The sequence below is a fragment of the Petaurus breviceps genome, unplaced genomic scaffold (genome assembly GCF_028583685.1).
Source record: "Petaurus breviceps papuanus isolate PSGF00001 unplaced genomic scaffold, PetGlider_PUasm1.0 151, whole genome shotgun sequence".
NCBI classification, from domain to species: domain Eukaryota; kingdom Metazoa; phylum Chordata; class Mammalia; order Diprotodontia; family Petauridae; genus Petaurus; species Petaurus breviceps.
In genome coordinates, this window is record NW_027185712.1 from 123,754 (window position 1) to 146,975 (window position 23,222).

General features: G+C 41.3%; 1 protein-coding gene across 3 annotated transcripts in view; it reads left to right on the forward strand.

The window, feature by feature from the left end:
- LOXHD1 (lipoxygenase homology PLAT domains 1) overlaps positions 1–23,222 on the forward strand; it is a 267,332-nt gene that overhangs the window by 31,781 nt on the left and 212,329 nt on the right. For all 3 annotated transcript variants that reach the window (XM_069077562.1, XM_069077570.1, XM_069077574.1), the window contains exon 4: positions 80–264. In XM_069077562.1, coding sequence (XP_068933663.1) covers positions 80–264 — 185 coding nt within the window. The remainder of the gene's footprint in view (positions 1–79; positions 265–23,222) is intronic.

Below are 23,222 nucleotides of genomic sequence, written 5' to 3' on the forward strand. Positions count from 1 at the left end.
TTAGCCAATAAAATAGACAACTGGGTCTGCTCTCCCCATTTGGCACTGACCATAATTTGGTTATTTGCTTCCCCTCTAGAATCGAGCATGACAACACTGGGCTGAGTGCCAGCTGGTTTCTGGACAGGGTCATCTTGACTGACATGAAGCGGCCCCACCTCAAGTACTATTTCAATTGCACCAGTTGGCTGAGCAAAGTGGAGGGGGACCGCCAATTATGCCGGGACCTGTTGGCCAGCTTCACCCCTATGGATGTCCCGAGGTGTAAGTGTTGCTCTGGGCGTGGTCATGGGTAATACCACTCTGGTCAAATCAACCTTGTTCACTGATCTCAATCAAGGCATCTTTGTTCTAACTGGTCTCCTCCTTCCCAACACTCTTCTTTACTTATAGGAATCCTACTTATCCTTCAAGGCTAAGACTGTCTTCTTCACCTAGTCCTCACTAACTTTTTGTAGCACAGTAGATAGTGCTGGGCCTGGAGTCAGGAAGACTCATCTTCTTGAGTTCAAATCTGACCTCAGACACTTACTAGCTGTGTGACCCTGGGTAAGTCACTTTACCGTGTTTGCCTCTGTTTTATCATCTGTAAAATGAGCTGCAGAAGGAAATGACAGATTACTCCAGTATCCTTGCCAAGGAAACTCCAAATGAGGTCACGAAGAGTCAGGCACAACTGAAAAATGCCTGAACAATAATTGGCCTAGTAGGTAGAAAGCCGCTGATTTGGAATTAGGCAGACCTGAGCTTGAATCCATCCTCAGATACTTCCTAGCTGTGTGATCCTGGGCAACCCACTTAAACCCTGAGCTTTAGTTTTCTCATCTGTGAAATGGGATAACAATAATAATAGTGCCTACCTAGTGGGAGTGTTGTGAGACTCCACTAAAATTGTTCATGCACTTTGAAGACCAAATGAAATCATGCAAGCATTTCCAAAGCCTTAAAGGGCTTTATAAATATGAGGTGTTATTATTTTCTCTAAACTCCTTGGGGTAGCACTGAGTAGGAGTTCTTCCCTTTTTGTGTGTGTGTCATGGATGCCTTTGGTAGTTGGGTGAACTTATGGACTCCTCAGAATCATGTTTTTAAATACATAAAATAAAATACATAGGATTACCAAGGAAACCAATTTCCCTGAAATACAGTTATCTGTCTACACACACACACACACACCACATATATTTTAAAGTTCGTGGACCTCAGGTTAAGAAGCCCTGATTTAAAGTTTGTACGGGCATCTCAAAGGTAAGGATTGTCCTTCCCCTGCCCTCACCTCCCACCCCCCACTTCACACCTTGAGCAGTCAAAATGTAAAGTGGTTTTATCATCATGTACGAGCACAATGAACAATCATGTGCTTGTGCTTTGTGAGTGTTCTGTCATATTTAATCTCTTTGGGCTTCAGTTTACTCATCTACAAAATGGGAACAACATTTGAATTATGCACCGTACAGTGTTGTCATGAGGAAAGCACAGGCATTTTAAAGAGTTCTGTGCATGTGAATTATTTGTACAGTTGCATTTGAATCGTAAATCAATTCAGAGAAGTGCACAGGTCTATATAAAATCAAACTTACAAGACAGAAAAAGTCAAGCAAGTTACCTTATAGAAACATTCCTGGAGTGACAGGCATGGCACTGGAATCCCAGCTCTGCCACTCCCTCTCTGCTTGACCTTGGGCAAGCCATGTGATAACCTCCCTCCAAAATGAGGAGGTTGGACTGGAGGCCTCTGCTGCCTTCCGGTTTCAGGTTTGTGACTCTTCGACCTGATTTGGGGGACTGTTTCATGACATCATTCTCTCATGTTAGTCATGCCTGTAATTTTGTCTCTGCAGCTACAGTGTGAGCTCCCTGAGGGCAGGCCCTTGGCTTCTTCTACAACCTCTGCAGCATCCTGTATGATGTTGGTTCATAGTAGATCAATAAAATAGAATCACAGAATTAAAAAAAAAAAACCCCAAACAATAACTGCAAGAGTTAGAAAGGACCTGAGAGTTAATTTAATTCAACCACTACCTAAATCGTGAGTCCTTGACTAAAATCACCCACGACAAATAAACATCCAGCCTGTGCTTGAGCACCCACAGTAGTGAGATGCTCACTCTTTATGGAAACAACCCGGTCCCCTTTTAGATGGCTCTACTTGTTAGGAGGCTCTTTTGTACATTGGAGTAAGTTGTGCTTGTCCAAAATATCCACACATTGTTCCTGGCTCTGCCTCTGGAGCCACCTAGAACAAATTTCTTTGCTCTTTTTAAAAAATTTTTTTTGCTTTTTGGAGGGCAATTGGGGTTAAGTGACTTGCCCAAGGTCACACAGCTAGTTTTTTTTTGTTTTTGTTTTTGTGTTAAGTGTCTGAGGCCGGATTTGAACTCAAGTCCTCCTGACTCCAGGACCGGTGCTCTATCCACTGCACCACCTAGCTGCCCCCCTTTGCTCTTCTATTTGGGAATCCTTCAAATACCTGGAATACTCTCATCTGAATACTCTCATCATCTCTTCTTCAGGATGAACCTTCAGTTGTTCCTGTCATGAGATCTTTTCCAATCTTGGTTACACTCTTGCCAAAGTATTTTGGTTTTCCAGTGTCCATCATAGCATATTTTGACTTTTATGACACTTACCTTTTTATCCTTCAGTTCTCTTGCTGCCCATTTCCTCTCTCCCCCAACATACAAACGCTGTGTTTGTTGGCACCTCACAGTTACTCTCCACATGCCAGTTCCATGAGGTCTGGGGCAGGATTTTGCCAATAATTAATGAGGGAGGGGGAGGCTATTGAGTTAATTATGTTCAGGTGAAGCTGATGCACCTGGAGCTCACCCAGCCTGGCCCCAAAGACAAAATGATATGTGGTGTCTGTAACCTGAATCCCAAACAGTCTCAATCCAGCTGGAAGTGAAAGTTGAGAATGTAAGCTTCCCTAAAGGCCTCCAATGACAGGGAACTCTCAGGTCTCTTCACCAAAGGCAAGGGCCAGACTTCCCCATATACAGAGAAGGCAGTTTGTTTCTAAATAAGATTTGAGAGGGAAGCAGGAAGGGCTTCCTGATAAAAAATCTCTCCTACTGGTGCCTAACATTCCACTATTTTAGAATTTTCATTTCTTCAGGTAAGGTCCATGTCTCACTTAAATGCCCCTGGGAAGGGTGACATATGAAGTCTTGCATTCTTGGGATAAATGACTTTCCACTTTCCTCAGTTATAAGATCTGAGGAAAGCAGAGAGCATTGAGTATCTCAAGTGTGGCCTATTTGGATTCAGTCAAAGGGCCACACCTGAGGACCTAGAGGTCCACATGTGTCCTTGAGGCTGCAGGTTCCCCACCCCTGGTTGACCATTCCTCAATCAATGAACACCTACTTTGTTTCAGATTGTATTTTTCCTATCCCTCCTCCACAAAATGATGTAATGAATATTTTGGTGTATTTGGGATTTTTCTTTTTGTCTTTGATCTCCTTGGGGTATATAAACCTAGTAGTGAAGATCTCTGGATCAAAGGGCATGGCTATTTTTAATCATTTTCTCAATATAATTCCAAATTGCTTTCCACAATGGTTGGACCAATTCACACCTCCACCAACAGTGTATCAGGATGCCTTTTTCTGTAGCCCCTCCAACTCTGACTCTTTCCATTTTTTTTAAATCTTTGTCTTTTTTCTGGGTGTGAGGTGAGACCTCAGAGCTATTTTAATTTACACAAAAATTTACATTTTCAAGTTGAGATTTGCCATTATTCTAAACAGCTGGGAAAATCAAGGCGTCCAGGAGACTGAAAAAAATCAGGCAGAAGGCCAATAGAAATATAACATCTCCTTATGCCTTGTGGTTCTTTTAATGTTTGGCTTACTTAGGTATCCATGCCTGAGAATGGGAGAAGGGAATGCTGAGGGGCTGGCCCCAGACAGATACCTCTGTTTTCTGAATATGGGATCCCTATAGGATATAGGAAAAAAGAGAGGTAGAGGTCAGGAAGTGTCTAGAATAGTACTGAGTAGTGTGTGGGGTCAGTGCAAAATATGAAAGCTGGGAAATCGAGAGAATAGAAATAATAATTGCTTATACTGTGATTTTGTCAGTGTAAAGACCACTGCAATGAGGAGATCCCTTCTACTAATGCAGATAAGCAACTGCTCAGCAATTTGTAGTGGAAGGATCATCGATTTAAAGTTATAAGGGACTTTAGAAGCCATGTAGTTCAACCCCCTCTCTTTATAGCTGGGGAAATGGAAACCTTGAGAAATGTAGCAACTTTCTAAAGGTCACACAGTTAGTAAGTAGCTGAGGCAAGGATTTGAATCCAAGTCTTTTGATTCAAAATCCAACAATCTATCAGATCACATGACTTGGCTAGGGTCACATAGCCAATATGTATCAGAAATGTAACTTGAACCCAGGTTGTTTTGACTTTTGTGGATCCGGACTAAAAATATTTGAATATTTGAATTGGCACTTGACATAGCTATTATTTCTGATCTGATCCCCACAACTATTCTTGGTTGACTAATGAGGAACCTGGGGCCAAGGGAGGTTGGAGTGTGCCCAACCCTTCATAGCATGTCAGGGATAGTCAGGGCTATAGCCTCAGTCTCCTGACTCCTTGTTTTTCCACTGCCCTATATAGATGGGTCTCGCCGCATCTCTCTTAGACAATCTGGATATATTTCCTACCAGCTGTTAGAGGCCAAGAATGACACCTCATTACTTTTTTAGTACTTGAAGAGAATATCTAGGAGTTGCCAAGAATGAAACTAGACACGGCTGCCTGCCTGATCAAAACAGGGTGGCTGGACCAGTAATTAATGACATTTACATGTGAGTCATAAACTTTTTACAGTTTCCCTGTGACTGGTTTTCAGGGGGACCATCAGGGGAGAAACAAGTCACTTCCTGGCTGGCAGCTGCCAACTGTGCTGGGGGGAAGCCCACCCGAGCAGAGGCCAATGGGATTGAGGTGGGTGAATGGGGAAGGGCAGTTAGGAGTTCTGCCCACTACTCTTGCCACTTTCCAAATGTCTCTTGGGCATAAATAAGGCCAGGTCCCCTCCAGTTGTTACTGGTTCTATGGAGAGGGCTAATCCCTCAAGTATTTGCAGATGGGCCCTCCGGTAGCCACAGACTTAGCTTCCCACAGCCCAAGGTGTTTTTGCTTTGGTTTCCTTGACTACCCAAGATTAGTGGAGCTGCTTGATCTCCTCTCACCTGCCCTTACTTTCCTATTCTTCCTTGCCCCACCACCTCTCAGCTAGAGAAGGGGTAGAAAAGGAACACATGGTGTATGCCTTGTGGCAGCAACAAGTACACTATTTTGTTAGGATCAGAATTAAGTCCCTCGTCAGCAGTGACGGTTGTCCTTCCAGGATTCCGCAGGGTCATGGGCTGGTTTCATCTGGCTGTTCTGAAGTTGGGAAGAGATCCTTTAATGGATTCCCAGTTTCTCTTTTGGGGCAGCTAGATTGCACAGTGAGTAGAGTGCCTAGTCTGGGGTCAGGAATCATCTTTCGAGTTCAATTGTGATCTCAGACACTTAGTTGTGTGACAAGTCACTTTATCCTGTTTGCCTCAATTGGACTCAGTTTCCTCATTTGGAAAATGAACTGGAGAAGGAAATGGCAAAATTACTCCAGTATCTTTGCCAAGAAGGCCCCAAATGGGGTCACAAAGAGCTGGACATGACTGAAACAACTCAACAACTTTCTCTTTCAGGACTCTCTGAATTGTTTTCTACCCCATCTGTCCCCTCCCCACACCCCTCAGTATTCCAACCCTCCCTCCTCCCTGGGATCCCATCTTGTATTCTATCCCCACTGGGTCCTGCTATCATTTGGTCCTGTGGTTGGGAAAGTAATCTGATAAAGGTAACTCCTAAAAAGTGTTTATAAGGAAATAGAGGAAAAGGGGAATCAGCCCCTTTAGCAGAACTTCCAGAAATCACTTCATCTGGACATCTCCTCCCTGTCTAAAGGGTTGTAATGGGAATGCAAATTTGGAAGATCTTCCCTGCCCCTAGGCTAAAGTGCACCTGAAGCCTGGGGTGGGAGGCTTGTTTTTCAGTAGATACTTTTTGATTGGCCAGTGAGTCCAAAAGGTTGTTACATTCTCTGAGCCAGGAGAAGGCTATATAAGCCCTGATTTGTAGCTTTGTTTTGGGGGCTCACTTTGAGAAGTGTTCTGTGATTTGATCTGTATTCTGGGAAGCTGTTGTCCAGGTCCCCCCCAGCTTTGAAAAACCCAGATGTAGAAACCCAGATGTTGACTGGGTATGAATGTAATGGTTGGACAGTTTGGAAAGCTGTCTACTTGATCTGTTTCTGTCTTGATAATTCTGCCTGTATATTCTGAAGTTTGGAGTGCTGACCTTTTTCTCCTGAACAAGGTAAACGATATATGTCTGACTGATTAAAGTAAGCTTGTTAACCCATTTTGAGTTGCTTTCCTTTAACAAAGCAGATCCAAGAACCTGTGTGAGCAGCAAACCCTGAGGACTTGCTTGGGGTGCTTGCTGCTACATGGGTCAGCACTGGAGCTCTGTCTGAGAAGTAGGTCTTGCTCTCTCTTTAGCAGATCATTCATGATCTCCACCAGGAAGTCAGGGGAAAGAGAACTGGCTATGGGCTCAGAGGGCCTCAGTTCAAATCCTACCTCTGAAACCTGCTACCTGTGTGACTTAACCTCCCTGGGTCTCAGTTTTCTTCTCTGTAAAATGAGGGTGTTGGACTAGATGAATTCTTTCTAGGATTTCCAGGATGATAATCTTGCCTCTAGAAAAGGGTTGAATTCCTTAAAAAATATCTTTGCTGAGTGACTAGAATAAAAGTAAAATAAAACAACATATAAAAGCTTAATACTCATGCATTTAGAACACAAAAACATCCTGTTTAAAAAAAATATAGTAGAAAAAGGAGCAGGACTTGGGGTCAGAAGAGTTGGATTTAAGTCTTCACCCAGATGTATTAATCACATGAGACTGGACAAGTCATTTATTCAGATGAAATGGGGATAATATTTGCAAGTATCTATCTACCTCACAGTTTTGTTATAAGGAAAGCATTCAAAGCTAGGTAGAAATGTGACCCTTTAATGATATTATTGCAGTATTGTTTGTATCAGTTAGACAAGCCTTGATTAGCATGTAGCTCACCCTTACTCTTGATACGAGGCCATGCCGGGCCCTCTGTGCAGCTCTCTTGGCATGTTTCTACACAAAGGTCACTGGCCTAATGTTTATTCACTATGTGCATTCATTGTTTGGGTGAAGCTTCCTTACTAGTGGTGAAGAATACTGTATTCAGAATCAGAATTCTGGATTCAAATTTTGGCTCTGCCACTTACCAGCTGTGGGATCAGAAATAATTTACTTAACCTTTATGGGCTTCAGTTTCCTCATTTGCACAAAGATGCCAGGACAGAGGAACTCTCAGGTCCTTTCTGACAAGACCATTCCTAGATACCTCACCTCTTTTCTGACTACCATCTGTGCCCAGACCCATTCCAGGTGACAATGGTTCACTAACTTCTGGAGTTTCACTTTCACAACCATTGCTTAGGACCAATGACATTCGATTTATATTTTTAAAATTCTCACCCCTTGTTTCATTTCCCATCAAGTTTCAGCTTTTGCCTTGAGGATGCTCAGTCACTTCAGTAACTGAGATAATAGATATGCCCTGAGACCAATGATACTCCTCCTCTTCTTCTTCTTCTTCTTCTTCTTCTTCTTCTTTCTTCTTCTTTCTTCTTCTTTCTTCTTCTTTCTTCTTCTTTCTTCTTCTTCTCCTTCTCCTTCTCCTTCTCCTCCTCCTCCTCCTCCTCCTCCTCCTCCTCCTCCCTCCTCCCCTCAAATTTTCTCTTATTCTCTCTCATCCTGTCTATCTGCCTCTGTATGGTTCCTTATTTACATTTATAAATTTATTGACTTTCCTTCCCTCAGCCATAGGCAGTTGCATCCATTTTTAAAAAGTTTAGTTGATGCCCTTCAGTTTTATATCACAATTATTGCCCAATATGTCCTCCCTCTGCATTGAAATCCTTTCTTGCTACCAAGGGAAACAGTTAAACAAAACCAACTAGCAAAGCAACAGTGTCTGCAGTATTTCCCCCTTATAGTCTCATAGCTCTTTACCAAGAGGAAGGAAACATGTTTCATTATTTGTCCTCCACTAGTCCAAGATTGGCTATCACAATTCATCTAAGGTCAGCTGCCATTTGGTATTGTTTTCATTCATATTATCATAGGCATTGTGATTATTCTCCTGGTGTGTTTTCTTCACTTTGCATCTGTTTATGAAAGTCTTCCCATGGTCTCTCCGGATTTCTAATATTGATATTCTATTCCATTCCTTTCAGATACTACACTTTGTTTAGCCATTCAATAACTGGGACCAATGATATCTCATATCTTTCTTTCCGGGTTGCCAAGTACCTTCACTTATCTTTCTATGTTATTGAGTTGGTGCCTGTTTTCATAAAAATCACAGATTTCAGAACTGCAAGAAAATTTTCAAGGTCATCAGGTCTAACCTGGACCTGGACAAGAATTCCATCAGCAACATACACAAAACGTAGTCATCCAGCCTTTCTTTGAAGATGTCCAGGGAGGGGAAACCCACTCCTTCCTGAGGCATCCCATCACACTTTGGGATAGTTCAGATTGTCAGGAAGTTTTTCCTTACACTGAACTGAAATCTGTGTCTTTGTATGCTCCACATTCCTCTTTCTGCTCTCTGAGACCAAGTGGACTATGGCTAATCCCTTTCCTACATGACAGCCTTTGAAATGCTTGAATGCAGTCATAATATTCCCTTTAGATCTTCTCTTTTCTAGGCTAAATACCCTTAGGTCATTTAGCCACCCACAGATGGCATGATCTTGTGGCCTTTTGTTGCTTTGGTCACCCTCTTCAGGAAGCTCTCCAACCTCTTAATGTCCTTCCTTGCATATGGCACCCAGATTTAAACCCAGATGTGTCCTGGACAGAAGACTCCAGGGCTCTCTTCTTCCTAGACCTGGACAAGGCCTCCCTCACTGTAGGCTAGGATTGAACTGGCTTTTGGGGACCCTTATCTCACTACTGATTCATGCTTAGCCAGCAGTCCACCTGTGTCCTCAAATCCTTTTCACATGAAGTACTGTTTAATCATCCTACTAGATGGGGTATACTCTGTGAATCCACACACTTCCATTACCTTATACTTGTGATGGTGATTTTTGGGACCCAAATATATGACTTTATCTTGTTAAATTTCAGATTATTAGATGTGATCCAATCCATTCTGCTTGTTGAGGTCTTCAATAGAATGTAAAATATTTGAAGGTAGTGACTGTTTTGTCCTTGTCTTTGTAACCCTAGCAGTTCAGTGCCTGACATACATTAGGCACTTAATAAATGTTTGTTGAATGAATGAATCCTGATTCTGTCCTCTGATTGCAAATATGGTAAGCATATCATTTCTGCCTTTACCCAAATTTCTTATTTTTGGAAAAAAAAAAAAAACGGTGAATAGCCAAGTGTCAAGGGAAGCTAAATGATACAGTGGATAGAATCCTTGGTGTAGAGTTAGGAAGACTCAGTGAGTTAAATCTGGCCTCAGATACTTACTAACTGTGTGACCCGGGGCAAGTCACTTAATCCTATTTGTCTCAGTTTCCTCATCTGTAACATGATCTGGAAAAGGAAATGACAAACCAATCCAATATCTTTGCCAAGAAATCCTCAAATGGTCACAAACAGTCAGACACAACTTAAACAACTCAACTACAAAAATGATACTAGCCAACATCTTTCCATCTTGTCCACAGGGATAATACCATGAGAACCTCTTAAAAGTGATTTTCCTGAAATTGAGGTAGACTATGTTTATAACTTCCGCCTGATCTACCAGTTTAATAAACTTGTCAAAATGGAAATGATCTTAGTCTGGTGTTACCTGTTCTTGTCCATTTTTTTTGAAGTGGGAAAGCAGGGCAATTGGGGTTAAGTGACTTGCCCAAGGTCACACAGCTAGTAAAGTATTAAGTGTCTGTGGCTGGATTTGAACTCAGATCCTCCTGACCCCAGGGTTGGTGTTATTCACTGCACCCCTTATCTGTTCTTAATGAAGTCATTCCACTGGTTCTTTGTGATCATTGTTCTATTTTCTTGATGTTTTCTCTTCATGCCTTTAATAACATGTTCTAGAATTTGTAAGGAATTGAAATCAGTCTTAGCTCCTTTAAAAAAATCCACTTTGCAATTTTATAAATGATACAAATACTTTATTCATAAGGTATTGAGAATGTATAATTTTGACTCCCAGATTACCATGTTTTACTGGCTAATAATGCCATATGATGTGACCCCTCCTAGGGGAACTTGCAGTTTTATAGCAGGCTCTGATGGTCTCTTGCTTCTTTTCCTATCTTCTCATACTTTATGCCATGTCATGCACTCTTGTGATCCATATAGTGCAGCCTCCTTATTGTTTCTAGTAAGGCATTTCATCCCCTGACTCTGCCTTTGTACTGGCTGCCTACATGCCTACATGCTCTTCCTTCTCACTTTTCCCTTTTAGTTTCCTTCATTATTTGAAAATTGTGTATAAGAGGCCTTTCTTGGTCTCTCCTCACTGCCAGTCTCTTCCCTCTCAGATTGCCTTCCATCTACTTGGTATATATCTTGATGTACCTGGTTATTTACATGTTGTCTCTCCAATTGGAATGTGAGCTCTTTGAGGGTAGGGAAAATATATTTGCCTTTCTTTGTATTCCAACCACTTAACACAGTAGTATTAAGTACATAGTAAGTACTTAATAAATGCTTTTTGACTGACTGATCCTATGATCCCTCCTTTGCACGTGTTGCAGTTTGCCAATGTCCCCTTTAAAATGTGACACTAAGAACTAAAAATGAACATACAACAGATGTGGTCTATACATATTCCAGATGTGGCCTCACAGAGTGACATGGTGTTATCATTGCTCTGCTTGAGTCTCCACTTGGCAAGGCACATTTCCAAAATGGTACCTAACATTTTAGAGTTCCCTTCAACCTCCTTTCTCTCATGACTTTCCTATATCTATTAAGAACACCTTCCTTTTCTCAGTCATCTAGGCATAAAATCTCCCTCTTCTCTTCCCACTCTTTCTCTTATTCATTCAGTTGCTAAGTCACATGTTCTATCTCCACACCATATGTCAAAGTCCTTCCCTCATTTCCATGACCACTGGCGCCATCCCAGTTTGGGCATCAGTGCCCTTCACCTAGCCTCTAGCACTAGTCAGCCTTCCCACTGGTCTCCTTGCCAAGCTTTTCTCTCTGTACTCAAATCTATCTTACACAATGCTGCAGAGTAATCTGCCTAATGCACAATTCTCATCTTGTCATTCTTCTCAAAAGCTTTTGGTGATTCTTCCATAATGTGCAAAACTCTTTAGCCCAGCATTCTTGGCCTTCTGTAGTCTGGCTCCAACCTACTTCCCTTCACATACTCCATTTATATTGCCAAACTGGATTACTCCTAGTTCTCCAAACTGTCTTCTGTCTTGTCCCCAAATCTTTTCTCATCAATTTATATACCCCATACAAAATGGACATTGTCATGTTAAAGATTTTAATTGTGTTGACTTCCTTCCATATAGCATCTAAGGATGCCTTGCATTTGGTAGTTTCAGACCTGTGACTTCATCAGTATGGGAAACTCCTGGTGTGGAAATGTCTTTATCAATTCAGATCAGCAATTCATCTGTAAAATACAGTCTTAACAGATTTATTTGGTGCAAAAAGAGATTAAGTGACTTGCCCATGGTCACATAGCTGGCAAGAGGCAAAAATTGTACTCAGGTCTTCTTGACCCCAAAGCCTGACCTGTATCCACTAATCCACTGCTGCCTCTAGCAGATACTTCATCATTTAAAAAGGTGGAAATGAATATTAATGGAGACTACAATTGTATTTGCCTTTTTTTTAAGCAGCCCTGTCACTTGCTAACTCATTATTATTGTTTTCAGGTACTTAACTCTTTTTTTCTTTTTCAAATAAATAGCTCTTTTTTCACATCTTCCTTATTCTACATATGTACAATTATTTTTTATATAAAACTTTACAATAATTCCTTTTTAATTTTATTTCATTGGTTTCTGTCTATTGTTCCCTCCCTACTGTAGGGAACTTTTTGGACCCTTATTCTGTTACCCATCATATTTTCTATCCCTCCCATGTTTTTCCATCTGCAAATTCAATAAGGATAAGTAAGTAAGTCCCCATAGAAATTGTGGATAAAATAATTGACTAGGACAGGACCAAACTGCCTACTATGCCATTATAAACCTAGGTTGACACCTAACTATTAATAAACAGTTACTCAATCTTCTTTTCTGTGTTTTGTCCATAAGGATAGTGTAAGAGATCCTAACAAATACTTTGCTGAGATCCACATAGAATGTATCTGCACTTGTAACTATAAAGCATTCTATAGATATGTTAATTGCTATTAAGTCTATCTGTTAGTCAGACAACAAGCATTTATTAAGTACCTATCATGACAGCTAGGTGGCACAATAGATAGAGCTCCAGGCCTGGAGTCAGGAAGATCTGAGTTCAAATGTGACCTCAGACATTTACTGACCCTGGGCAAGTCACTTAACCCTGTTTACCTCAGTTTCCTCATGTATAAAATGAACTGGAGAAGGAAATGACCAATTACTACAGTTTCATTGCCAAGAAAACCCCAGGGACAGTATTGGACTCTTATGGGGTCACAAAGAGTTGGACACAACTGAAGGACACTAATAACAAAGCATGTAAGTAGAACGTTAAGCTTTGTAAAGTGCTTTATATAGGCTCCAGTCAGCTGGCCCTTCCCGTCTTTGTTTCTTTTCTTGGTCTAGTAGTTAAAGAAATCCTTTTGGTTATATTCACACTTTTCCTGACAGTGTTCTTATAGGAATATTCCACTCTCTTGTGTTTATCCTTGGTTACCTGTACTGGCTTTCATCTTTATACAATCTTTTTCAAAATCCATGGTTATTAAAGTCTCACTACATAGTCACATCAATCTTTTTAGAAACTTCTCACTTTTGTTCTTTATTGGGTTCTTCTCCAATTATATCACTAAAAGTTTGTTATTGAGAGCCTCCTTTCCCTCTTGAACTGACTTCCCTTTAAGCATCTCTCTCAGTTAATGGAAAAAATGCTTTTCTTTCAACTTCAAAAGTTTTGCTATCCTGAAGGTATGAAGGTGTTGAGGTTTAGAGTGTGGGAGAACTTGGTTCAGGGGCAAAAGAACTCACTCAGACTTTCTCTGAAAGAATTCACTTCGACCTTCTCTGTAGCCATTGGGAACTTTATTACTCTGTAAGCAAATACAGGTCTCCTTAGCAAGAAAACTAAGTGAGACCCTAACATTTGGGGGAGTTATGCTTATATAGAGGTTTCAGAATGGTGATGTACTTTTAGAAGTTTTTATGGAGGTCAAAGAATAAAGACAGGACAGTATGATGTAGGATAAGGGAGACAAAGGGAATTCTTTATGATTTAAGGATTTAAGGACAGGGCAGGAAGACACAGGTTTAAAATTAAAGGACAGGGGGAACACAGGCTAAGGGACACAAAGCAATTCTTTTGGTACAGGTTTAAGATAAGGGGAAAGGACTTTAAGAAACCTTAAAGTTACAGAATAAGCTACAGGGCTTCACAATGTAATGGAAAAGCAACCCTTAGCATTATTTTTAACCCTTAAGGAACTGTTTGTATCAACATCAAAGGGATGGGACAACTTCTGGTGGTGTATGTATCAACTAAAGGGTTCAAGTCCTAGCTTTTCCACTAACTAGCTGTATGACTGTTGGTTTGGGGTGGGCTAAAGTGGAGGAGTTCTCATTTTCTCATCCGTGAAAAGAGAGGATTAGGCAAGATAAATTCTAAAGTCCCTCCCGGGATTTAATACTCAATGATTCTTTCGAAGGCTCTAATTCATCTTGTTGACCACCGCCAACTCCAAGATGGCATCCTCACTCTTCCAAAACTCTTTCTACTTCACCATTTCCTTCTTATTGGTCACAATGCAGTCCAGAACAGGAGTTCTTTTGTTTGCTTCTTTTACCTTCTGATGAATGATGTTGTCAGCAAAGCAAGTCAAGAAGTTGTCTTCTTTTTGCCAGTATATACCTCCAGAATATATCTTGATAGTAGAAAGAGCCCACCACAACTATTTCTTGCCTTTGTGCCAGGTTTGTAGATAGTATCTAGAACATTATTGACTTCTTTCAGTTTTCTAGATGTTTTAGCATAATCTACATATAGTAAATAGTACTTAATCTAGGGCCCCAATGATATGACTTCTTTTTCTTCTTTGTTTTATCCCATCTGGGTGCTTTCTCCTCTGCATACCTGCTCAGGTCTATGAATTTTCACAAAGTTATATATCTCCTTGCCAAACAGAGCTACTGCCCAGTCACATTCTATCTGAGTTATTTCTTTTGAACGAGCTATATCCTTCTATGGCAGTATGCCAGGTTTGAGTCCTATTCTACAAAGTTGTGATGATACCTATAAGGTTGTATTTCCTTCATTGCATGACTATTTCATGTTCATTTTTTGCTACATGAATTCTGCAAAGTTAGAAACATTATACACTAGACATGTTGTAAAAGTTATGACAAGGGACTGGAAAAGTAAATGGACTAAACAGGGAATAAGATGGAGAAATAGACATGAAGACATGAAGGGGAGAAGAAGAATCTTTCTAGGACAGGGGCTAGAGACCTGACCTCAGTCAGGAGTCCTACCTTTGACATATACTGGCCATGCGACCCTGGATAAGTCACCTAACCTCACTCATAGCACTCCAGGCAACTCTGTAAGAATAGTAGCTATAGAACAACAGTTGGGATACTTCATTAGTAGAAGAGTTTTCCTATGTTGATGAAATCACAGGTACAGACAACCTTTCCTGCCCCCAGTTCTACACATTGGTACACAGACATCTGAAGCCATAATTCCCCAGTCATTTTCTCCCCTGGATTACTGGATTTGTTTCTGATCGTACCTTTTGTTCTCAATAATATCTGGTTTAACATTTATATAAAGGTAATTCTGTAATGCACATGTATACCTGAAATGCTTTCAAGCTTCTCCAAATCCTACTGGGTCCTTTAAGGTACTAGCTAGAATTCTAGTTCATCTTCCTCAATACTAGTTTACTATGATTTTTTTTCCATCTGAACTTCTACTTCACTCTGTGCCACACAACCTAACACTTGATTCTTACTCTGATGGTTTTGCAATCTCACTGATGTGGGTATTCCCTCCACTAGTGGTGATAGCAACCCTTCCATGCTTCATGTAGAACAACTGTTCTGCAATTTATAATCTCATTCTGTGTGATTTCAGGTCTACTTCTGGACATTATTTCCACTGTACCAGTTTGACTTCTTGATATTCTCTCTGCCTGTCTCTTGTTTCCCCTTTCTCATTCTATTAGAATCTTCTTTTTGAGATTGATAGCCTAAATATCTTCAAAGTTGTATCACTTCTAGGATACACTCATTTGCTTTGAATTTGGCCAGGTCTAAATACTTCTTTAACCTATAAATGTATATAAATCTTACTTTTTTGCCTTTTGGAGGGCAATTGGGGTTAAATAACTTGCCCAAGGTCACACAGCTAGGTTTGTGTGTGTGTGTGTGTGTGTGTGTGTGTGTGTGTGTGTGTGTGTGTGTGTGTGTGTGTGTGTGTGTGTGTGTGTGTGTGTGTGTGTGTGTGTGTGTGTGTGAGTGTTAAGTGTCTGAGGTGGGAACCAAACTCGGGTCCTCTTAACTCACTGCACCACCTAGCTGCTCCCTATGAGTCTTACTTTTACAACCAGATTAGTACTTGGTTTGCAGGATCACAACTTCTCCATTGCTTGTCTTCCCTGTGGTACCTACCATTGGGTTGGGCATATAGTAAGTGATCTACAGGTACTTATTGACTTGCCCAGCTGGGAATTAGGGGCCTGCATGAGCAATCAATCCAGAAACATTATGAAAGTCCTAATATATTCCAGGCACCATGCCAATCACTGGGAATACAAAGCCAAAAATAAAATAGTTCCTGCCCTCAAGGATCTTACATTCTATAGGGGAAACAATATGTACATATAAGTATATAGAAAATATATATGAAGTCATTTTTGGCTGAGCAGGGGGAGAGGAGGGAACTAGGAATGTGTGAGATAGTCTTTTAGCTGAGCTTTGCAAGAAATTAGGGATTCTAAGAAATAGAAATGAGAAGGGAGTATATTACAGGCATAGGGGAATTCCTGAGCAAAGTTATGGCAATAGGAGAGGGGCTGCTGTGTGTTAGAAATATCAAGGTCAGTTTCACTGGGCTAAAGAATGCTTAGAGAGTACTACACAATAAGGCTAGAAAGTTAGATCAGAGCCAGCTAGATAAGGCTTTAAGGCACAGAGGTAACAGAGTTGATTGATCATAGGAGTGATGAGGTCAGGCCTGTGCTACAGAAATGTTACTTTGGCAACTGGGTGGAAAATGAATTGGAGAGGGGAGATGCTGGAGGCTGGGAGACTACTCAAAAGGTTGTTTCAGCAGTCCAAGTAAGAGGTGATAATGAGGGCCTGAAACAGGGTGGGAACTCTTTAGGTGAGTGGAGGAGACAAGACTTAGCAACTGAGGGAACTGTGGGGTGAGGGTGCCTGAGAAGCATTCATAAGAAATAAATGAAGGAGGTTAGTTGTGGTCAATCACTTTGCCGAAGAGTGTGGAAAGGGGTGAGGCAAGGTGGTTGAATTCGATTGGCATTCAGTGCTGATTTTCCAGCTGAGTGGTTTTTCTCTTTTACTTAGTATAGGAATATTGGGAAATTTCTTCCTTTCAGGTAAACCTTTTAACCTCTTTGAGCCTCAGCTTCCTCATCTGTAAAATAAATGAATTAAACCAGATGCCTTTTAATGTCTCTTGCACCTTGAAAATTATGATTCTAGGTGATCTTTGAAGAGCTCAAAGCATCTCAAAACATGATCATAGTCAACGTCCCCACAGCTGAAAGGGGGTGAGGGGAGGGAGACAGAGAATCTTTTCCAGACGATCCCGGTTTGACAGAGAAGAGGGAGACAAAGCAATCGGCTTATTACAGACTTGCCAATTGTACCCTGGAGTTTGGAATCCCAGTCTGGTGCTTTCTCTCCTCCCTTCTGGCAAACCATACACCCTAAGCCTAAGGCTTCCCACCCTGTAAACCCTCCTACCCAGAAAAGAGCTGAGACCCTCACGTGGCTTAAATTAGCACTGAACACAGACCATCCCATGTTCAGAGATCCCTGCCAACTTGGCAGCTGAGGGGGCTCCCAGAGCCAAAAGCTTCTCTCCAGCTGGCCCTGGGCTGTTCACACCCCAGGCTTGTTAGAATTTGGGCACAATGGCTTATAAATGTCACAGACACCAGGCTGTATCAAAAGACCTACTAGGTTGTTTGCATTGAGCAGCGTTTGGGCTATGACAGCAGCAGCCAGGGTACCCCCACCCCTATCCCAGGAAGCCATTATCTCTGCTATTTTAACAAGTGAGGACCCTTATTTGGGTTGGATTTTACCTTCTCAAGGGATTAATAATAAATATAGCTTTGGTGGGCTCTGACAGCCTCAGGAGATAAAGGGGCTGCTGGGCAGCCAGTTGTCCTTCAGACAGCCCAGGGAGCCTGGTGCTGAATTACTACATTGGGTCTGGGAGAAAGGAACAAACTTGTGGGGGGTGAAGCTCAGAGAGGATCAGGATTGAGTGGTGGGGTAGGAGATGTTTCAATTTGCCATTTCAGGGCTAGGAAAAGTTGATTGGCATTCTTCACTCCCCCCACCCTCCAACACATTCTGATGGCTGAAAGCCACCTTGAGCCAGGGAAACTAAAGGGTAGAAATGGGATTATGCTAATCTTCCTCCCAGACCAGCCCATCAGCCTTTAGCTCAATCACATAATTTTCCACACCCAGTAACTATTCTACTAAGTAACTGGGTTATAACTTCATTAGGGGCCCGGTCCTATTACACAGCAATTAGCACATGGCATTGGATCTACAGGCTGGCTTGGCAATGGTACGTCAGGCACCGTGCCCGAGGCTCCTGGGGCTCGGGGGTGTTGGGGAAAGAGAAAACTCTAAAGGGTGGAAACTGATTATGATAAATGTATTAGAAACATATGCAAATTACATATAACCTGCAATAAAATATGTGCCCAACATGAGACACATTTTGCATTTGGAAACTGCAAATGAGAACAGAATCATAATAGCTGGCATTTCTCAAGCACTTTACAGTTTACAAAAACACTTTACATACATTATCTCATTTGATTCTCACAACAGCCCTGATATTGTTCTCCTCATCTTTAAGAGGAGCAAAATGAAGCACAGACACAGTCTTGTGTAGTGGATAGAGCACCTGACTTAGAATCAGGACTCAGACACTTACTTGCTGAATGACCCTGGGCAAGTCACTTAACCTCTAACCTTTAATTTTCCCATCCGTAAAATGGGGATAGTAATAGCATCTACCTCCCAGAATTGTTGTGTCACTTTTTAAACCTTAAACAGCTCTCCTAATGCTAGCCTTCACTCAATGGTTTGGCATCATAGGCCCATAGGATCCAGGGCATAAGCCTCTGGACTCTAAACTACCCTCCCACCCCCAAATCTGGAGATGAACTTTGTTCTGGCTTCTGCCAGTAGGTGGGTGACCTGTGGTAGGTCAATTAGCTTCTCTAAAGGCTGATGTCCTCAGCTATAAAATGAAATGATTGAACCAGAGGATCCCTTTATGCCCCACGCAATACTAACATTCTCTTATGTTTATATCACCTTCATTCTTCCCCTCCCCTAGACATTATCATGCCTTGAAACAAAGGATAAAAGAAAGAAAGAAAAAAAAAAAGTAGTTTAGCAAAACCAGCCAACACATCATCTTCTCAGCTCTTCTCTAAGGTCAAGCTTAGTCATTATCATTACACAGTATGTTGTTTCAGGGTTGGGATTTTTTTTTTTGGTCTTTCCATTTCCACTTCAACATTTCAATACCCTCAGGTCCAGAGAGAAGTGACTTTTTAAAAACAAGCATTTATTAAGCAGCTACTATGTGCCAGGCACTGTTCTAAGCGCTTTATAAATATCTCATTTGATCTTCATAATAACCTTGGAAGGTATTGCTATTATTCTCAGATATCTACAGAAGAGGAAACTGAGGCAGACAAAAGTTAAGTGACTTGCCCAGGATCACACAGCTAATGAGTGTCTAAGGCTGGATTTGAACTCTGGTCTTTCTCACTCTAGGCCCAGTGCTCTCTCCTTTGTGCCACTTAGTGACAAAGTTGGGGCTAAGAATGTCCAGGCCTCCTAACAACCTGGAGGTTTTGCTACTACAACATTGTTTTCCCCAGTTAAGTTTTCAATACATGCTCAAAACAAAGTAGGTACTGTCTTGTCATAAATCAAATACTGGGCTATGCAGCTCCTGGAAATCCCTTGCAAATGACCAGGCTAGAGAAACTATAGACACTGTAGGTGAGATATTATCTACTATCACTTTAGCCGTGGAAAAAATTCATTCACTCTTCATAATCTCTTTTTGGAGCAAGAGACAGGTACCATCGTTTGTATTTTATAGACGAGAAGTCAGGGCTTCTTCCACCTTCTCTCTTTCAACAGAAGATGTTGATTCTTACTTGATTGAGGGAATAGAGAGCATCCAATCCTCCTTTTTTCCCTTATCCTAAAATTAAAAATCCTTTCTCATCATCCCCCATTCTTTTCTTCCTTTCAGTCTCTGACAAAGAAGTGACCTTCTTATTGACTAGGCCAAGTGTGAGGAACCTGCAGCTTCAAGGCCACATGTGGCCTTCTAGGTCCTTGGATGTGGCCTTTTGACTGAGTTCAAGTTTTACAGAAAAAATCCTTTTATCTGTTCTATGAAGTTTGGATTCAGACAAGGGTCACACTTGAGGACCTAGAGGGCTGAAGGTTGCCAACCCCTGGGCTAAGCTCTATTTTATCCTTGATCTCATCTCCTCCCATATGCTCCTATAGCTTGCCCTCAATCCTTTTTCTATCTCATCTTTATCTTCCAACTCTCCTCACCTACTACTGTTTTTTGTCTTTCTGGCTCTGTTCAAAAAATGCCCAGGTCTCCCCCACCCTTAAAAAAAGTTTCACTTGGCCCTACTATTCCTTCCAGCCATCACCCTATAGATTTCCTCTCACAGCCAAACTCTTGTAAAATTCCATCTACATTTGTTGTTCTCCATTTCCCTTCCATTTCTCAATCCTTTATAATTTGGCTTTCAACCTCACCAATCAAGTAAAATTGTTCTCTTTGTGATTACCAGTGATCTCTTAATGACTCAGTCTAATGGCCTTTTCTCAGTCCTTGTCCTTGACCTCTCTACTGTGAGTCACATTACTGACCACCTGCCCTCTGTATTCTCTCTCTTCTCTGGGTTTTTATGACATTATTCTCTCCTCCATGGATGACTACCCTTCAGTCTCCTTTGTTGGATTGTCATCCACGTTTTGCTCCCTAACCATGGGTGTCTTTGAAGGCCCCAACCTAGACTCTCTTCCCTTCATTCTCTAGGTGATTTAATCAGTGGCCATGGATTCAATTATCCAAATAACTCTCAGATCTAGATAACCAAACTTCATTTTCCTCCTGATCTCTCATATCGCCAGCTTCTTGTTAGACATCTCCAACTGGATATTCTGTGGATGTCTCAAACTCAGAGTTTATTATCTCATACCAAATCCATGCCTTCTCCAAAGTTCACCATTTCTATTAAGGGAACTACCATCCTTCTGGCCACCTAAGTTTGCAGCTTCAGAGTCACCCTTGACAATTCCTTCCCTTTATTTATATTCCAAGAGCTGTCAAGTCTTATAGGTCTTACCTCCATAACATATTTCATGTCTGTCCCCTTTTCTTTGCTCACATAATCCCTACTCTGAATTGGGACCTCATTAGTCCTTACCTTAGAAGCTTATCACTTCCAAATATATCACCATGCTGCTAACTCATCCCTTGATTGACCCCATATGCCATCATCCTTCCCTCCCCCTCATTGGATGGCTGGAGGGTAGAGTACCACACTCCTCCCAATGCTGACCTTTATAGAGGGCAGAACCCAGAGTTTCCATATACTCTGCTTTATATCTACTGCTTTGCTTCATTTTAACTCCATTGAACAAGGTGCCTCTGTACCCCCTTGTGTTGCCCTGCCTTTCTTTTTGTATGTTGGCTTCCCCCTTTGAGGACAAAGACTATCTTTCTTTTTTATTAATTGTATCCCCAGCACTTAGCACAGAGCTTGGCATATGGTAGGTACTTAATAAATGTTTATTGAATTGATTGGATTACCTGTTTCTATAGAAATAGTATTTTAATTGGACTCCCATAGACCTCCTCTTTCATTTTCAGTCTCATTCTTTTTCTATTCATCTTCTGCACAAGATCCCCAAATTGTTGTCTAAAGGACAGGGTCTAACCATGTTACTTCCCTGCTAAAAAAAAACTTCTAGTGGTCCCCTTTGGCCTCTAAGATAAAATGCAAAGTGTCCAGTCTGGCATTTAAAGATCTTCACAACATGGCTGCAGTCTACCATTCTAGTCTTGGTGAATGTTTGCATGTGCTGTAGCATACACACACACACACACACACATACATATACATACACACACATATACACATACCTATATACACATACACATATACAATATATTCCATTTTCACACTCTATATTCTATCCAAACTAGCTTCTTACTCCTCCCCAAACTGAGCATAGCCCTAGTATCCCATTGCTATGGCTTTGTATGGCCTATCCCCATACCTGGCACATGTTCCCTGTATAATACCCTCCCCACCCCACCCTATTCTCCCATCCCATTTTCTACCTCTTATTTGGAATGGTAATCAAATCAACACTAGCATTTCCAGAAACTGCACATCAATGAATGACCTGTGATTCTATTCAACATCCCTGGGACTTTCCAGATCAAAACACTCTTCCCCGGCCATCATTTCTCTTGTGTGAGCTATCTTTTCCTACAGTAGAACCTAAGTTTCTTGAGGGCAGAGACTCTCTTGATTTTTGTTCTTATATCCCATATTAACACAGTGCCTGGCCCATAAGAACATTTAATAAATGCTTTTTCATTCATTCATTCCTTTTCATACTGTTATGTATATGTGTCTTTGTTTCTATGTCATAACCTGATGGGAAAATGTGAGCTCCTTGAGGGTAGGAATTGGTTTTAGTTTTCTTTTTGTATCCCCATCCCCTGATGCAGAACTTCAAATATAAGAGACTTCAAAATGTTTCTATTAGGCAGCACTGAGCCTGGAGATGGTTTACCTTGTGGGACAGTGAAAAGAGAGCCCAATGGAGTCTGGACGCCTAGTCTCCTGGCCCTGATACTTACTATGTCACAATGAACTACAGGTGCTTCTCCTTTTGAAGCCTTTGGTTTCTTCTCTTTAAAATGAGAGTGATAGTGAAAGTCATGTATCCTATCTATTCACTCACAGTGAAGAGAGCACTGGCCCTGGAGTCAGGAGGACCTGAGTTCAAATCCAGGCTCAGACATTTAACATTTACTAGCCATGTGACCTTGGGCGAGTCACTTAACCCCAATTGCCCTGCCTTCCTCGCTCCAAAAAAAGAAAAGCATAAAAAAATGAGTGATAGTATTTGTTCTACCAACCTCACAGATGGTGAAGTGAGTTCTTTATCACCCTTAACATGCTATATATGTGCAAATTGCACTTATCTAAAGTCACATAGTATGTCAGTGAAAGACTCAGGTCACCCCACTCTCAGACCAACAACCTGTCATGATGTTTGAGCATGTGGCTAAATTGTAAGGACTTGCTTTTAAATATATGTATCCAAGGCTATGTACCCCCAGGACTACCAAATTTATCTAATTTGACCAAGCAGTTCATTCAAATGGCCAGTTTGACTGCCTCTCATTGTGCCCCTCCCCAGTTGTGAATAAATTAGATGATCTTGATGCCATATAGACACTCTCCAATTCTCCCTCCACCTCCACTAGGAACCAGCATCATTGACCCATAATCTTCACTTGAATGTTGACAGAAGTAGCTCTTAGCAAAATTGTGAAGTAGCTAATGTTTCCTTGCTTTCTCCCAATTCTTAAGCACCCGCAGTCCTTGTACTATCCTTTGCCCAGTTCACAGCCTCAC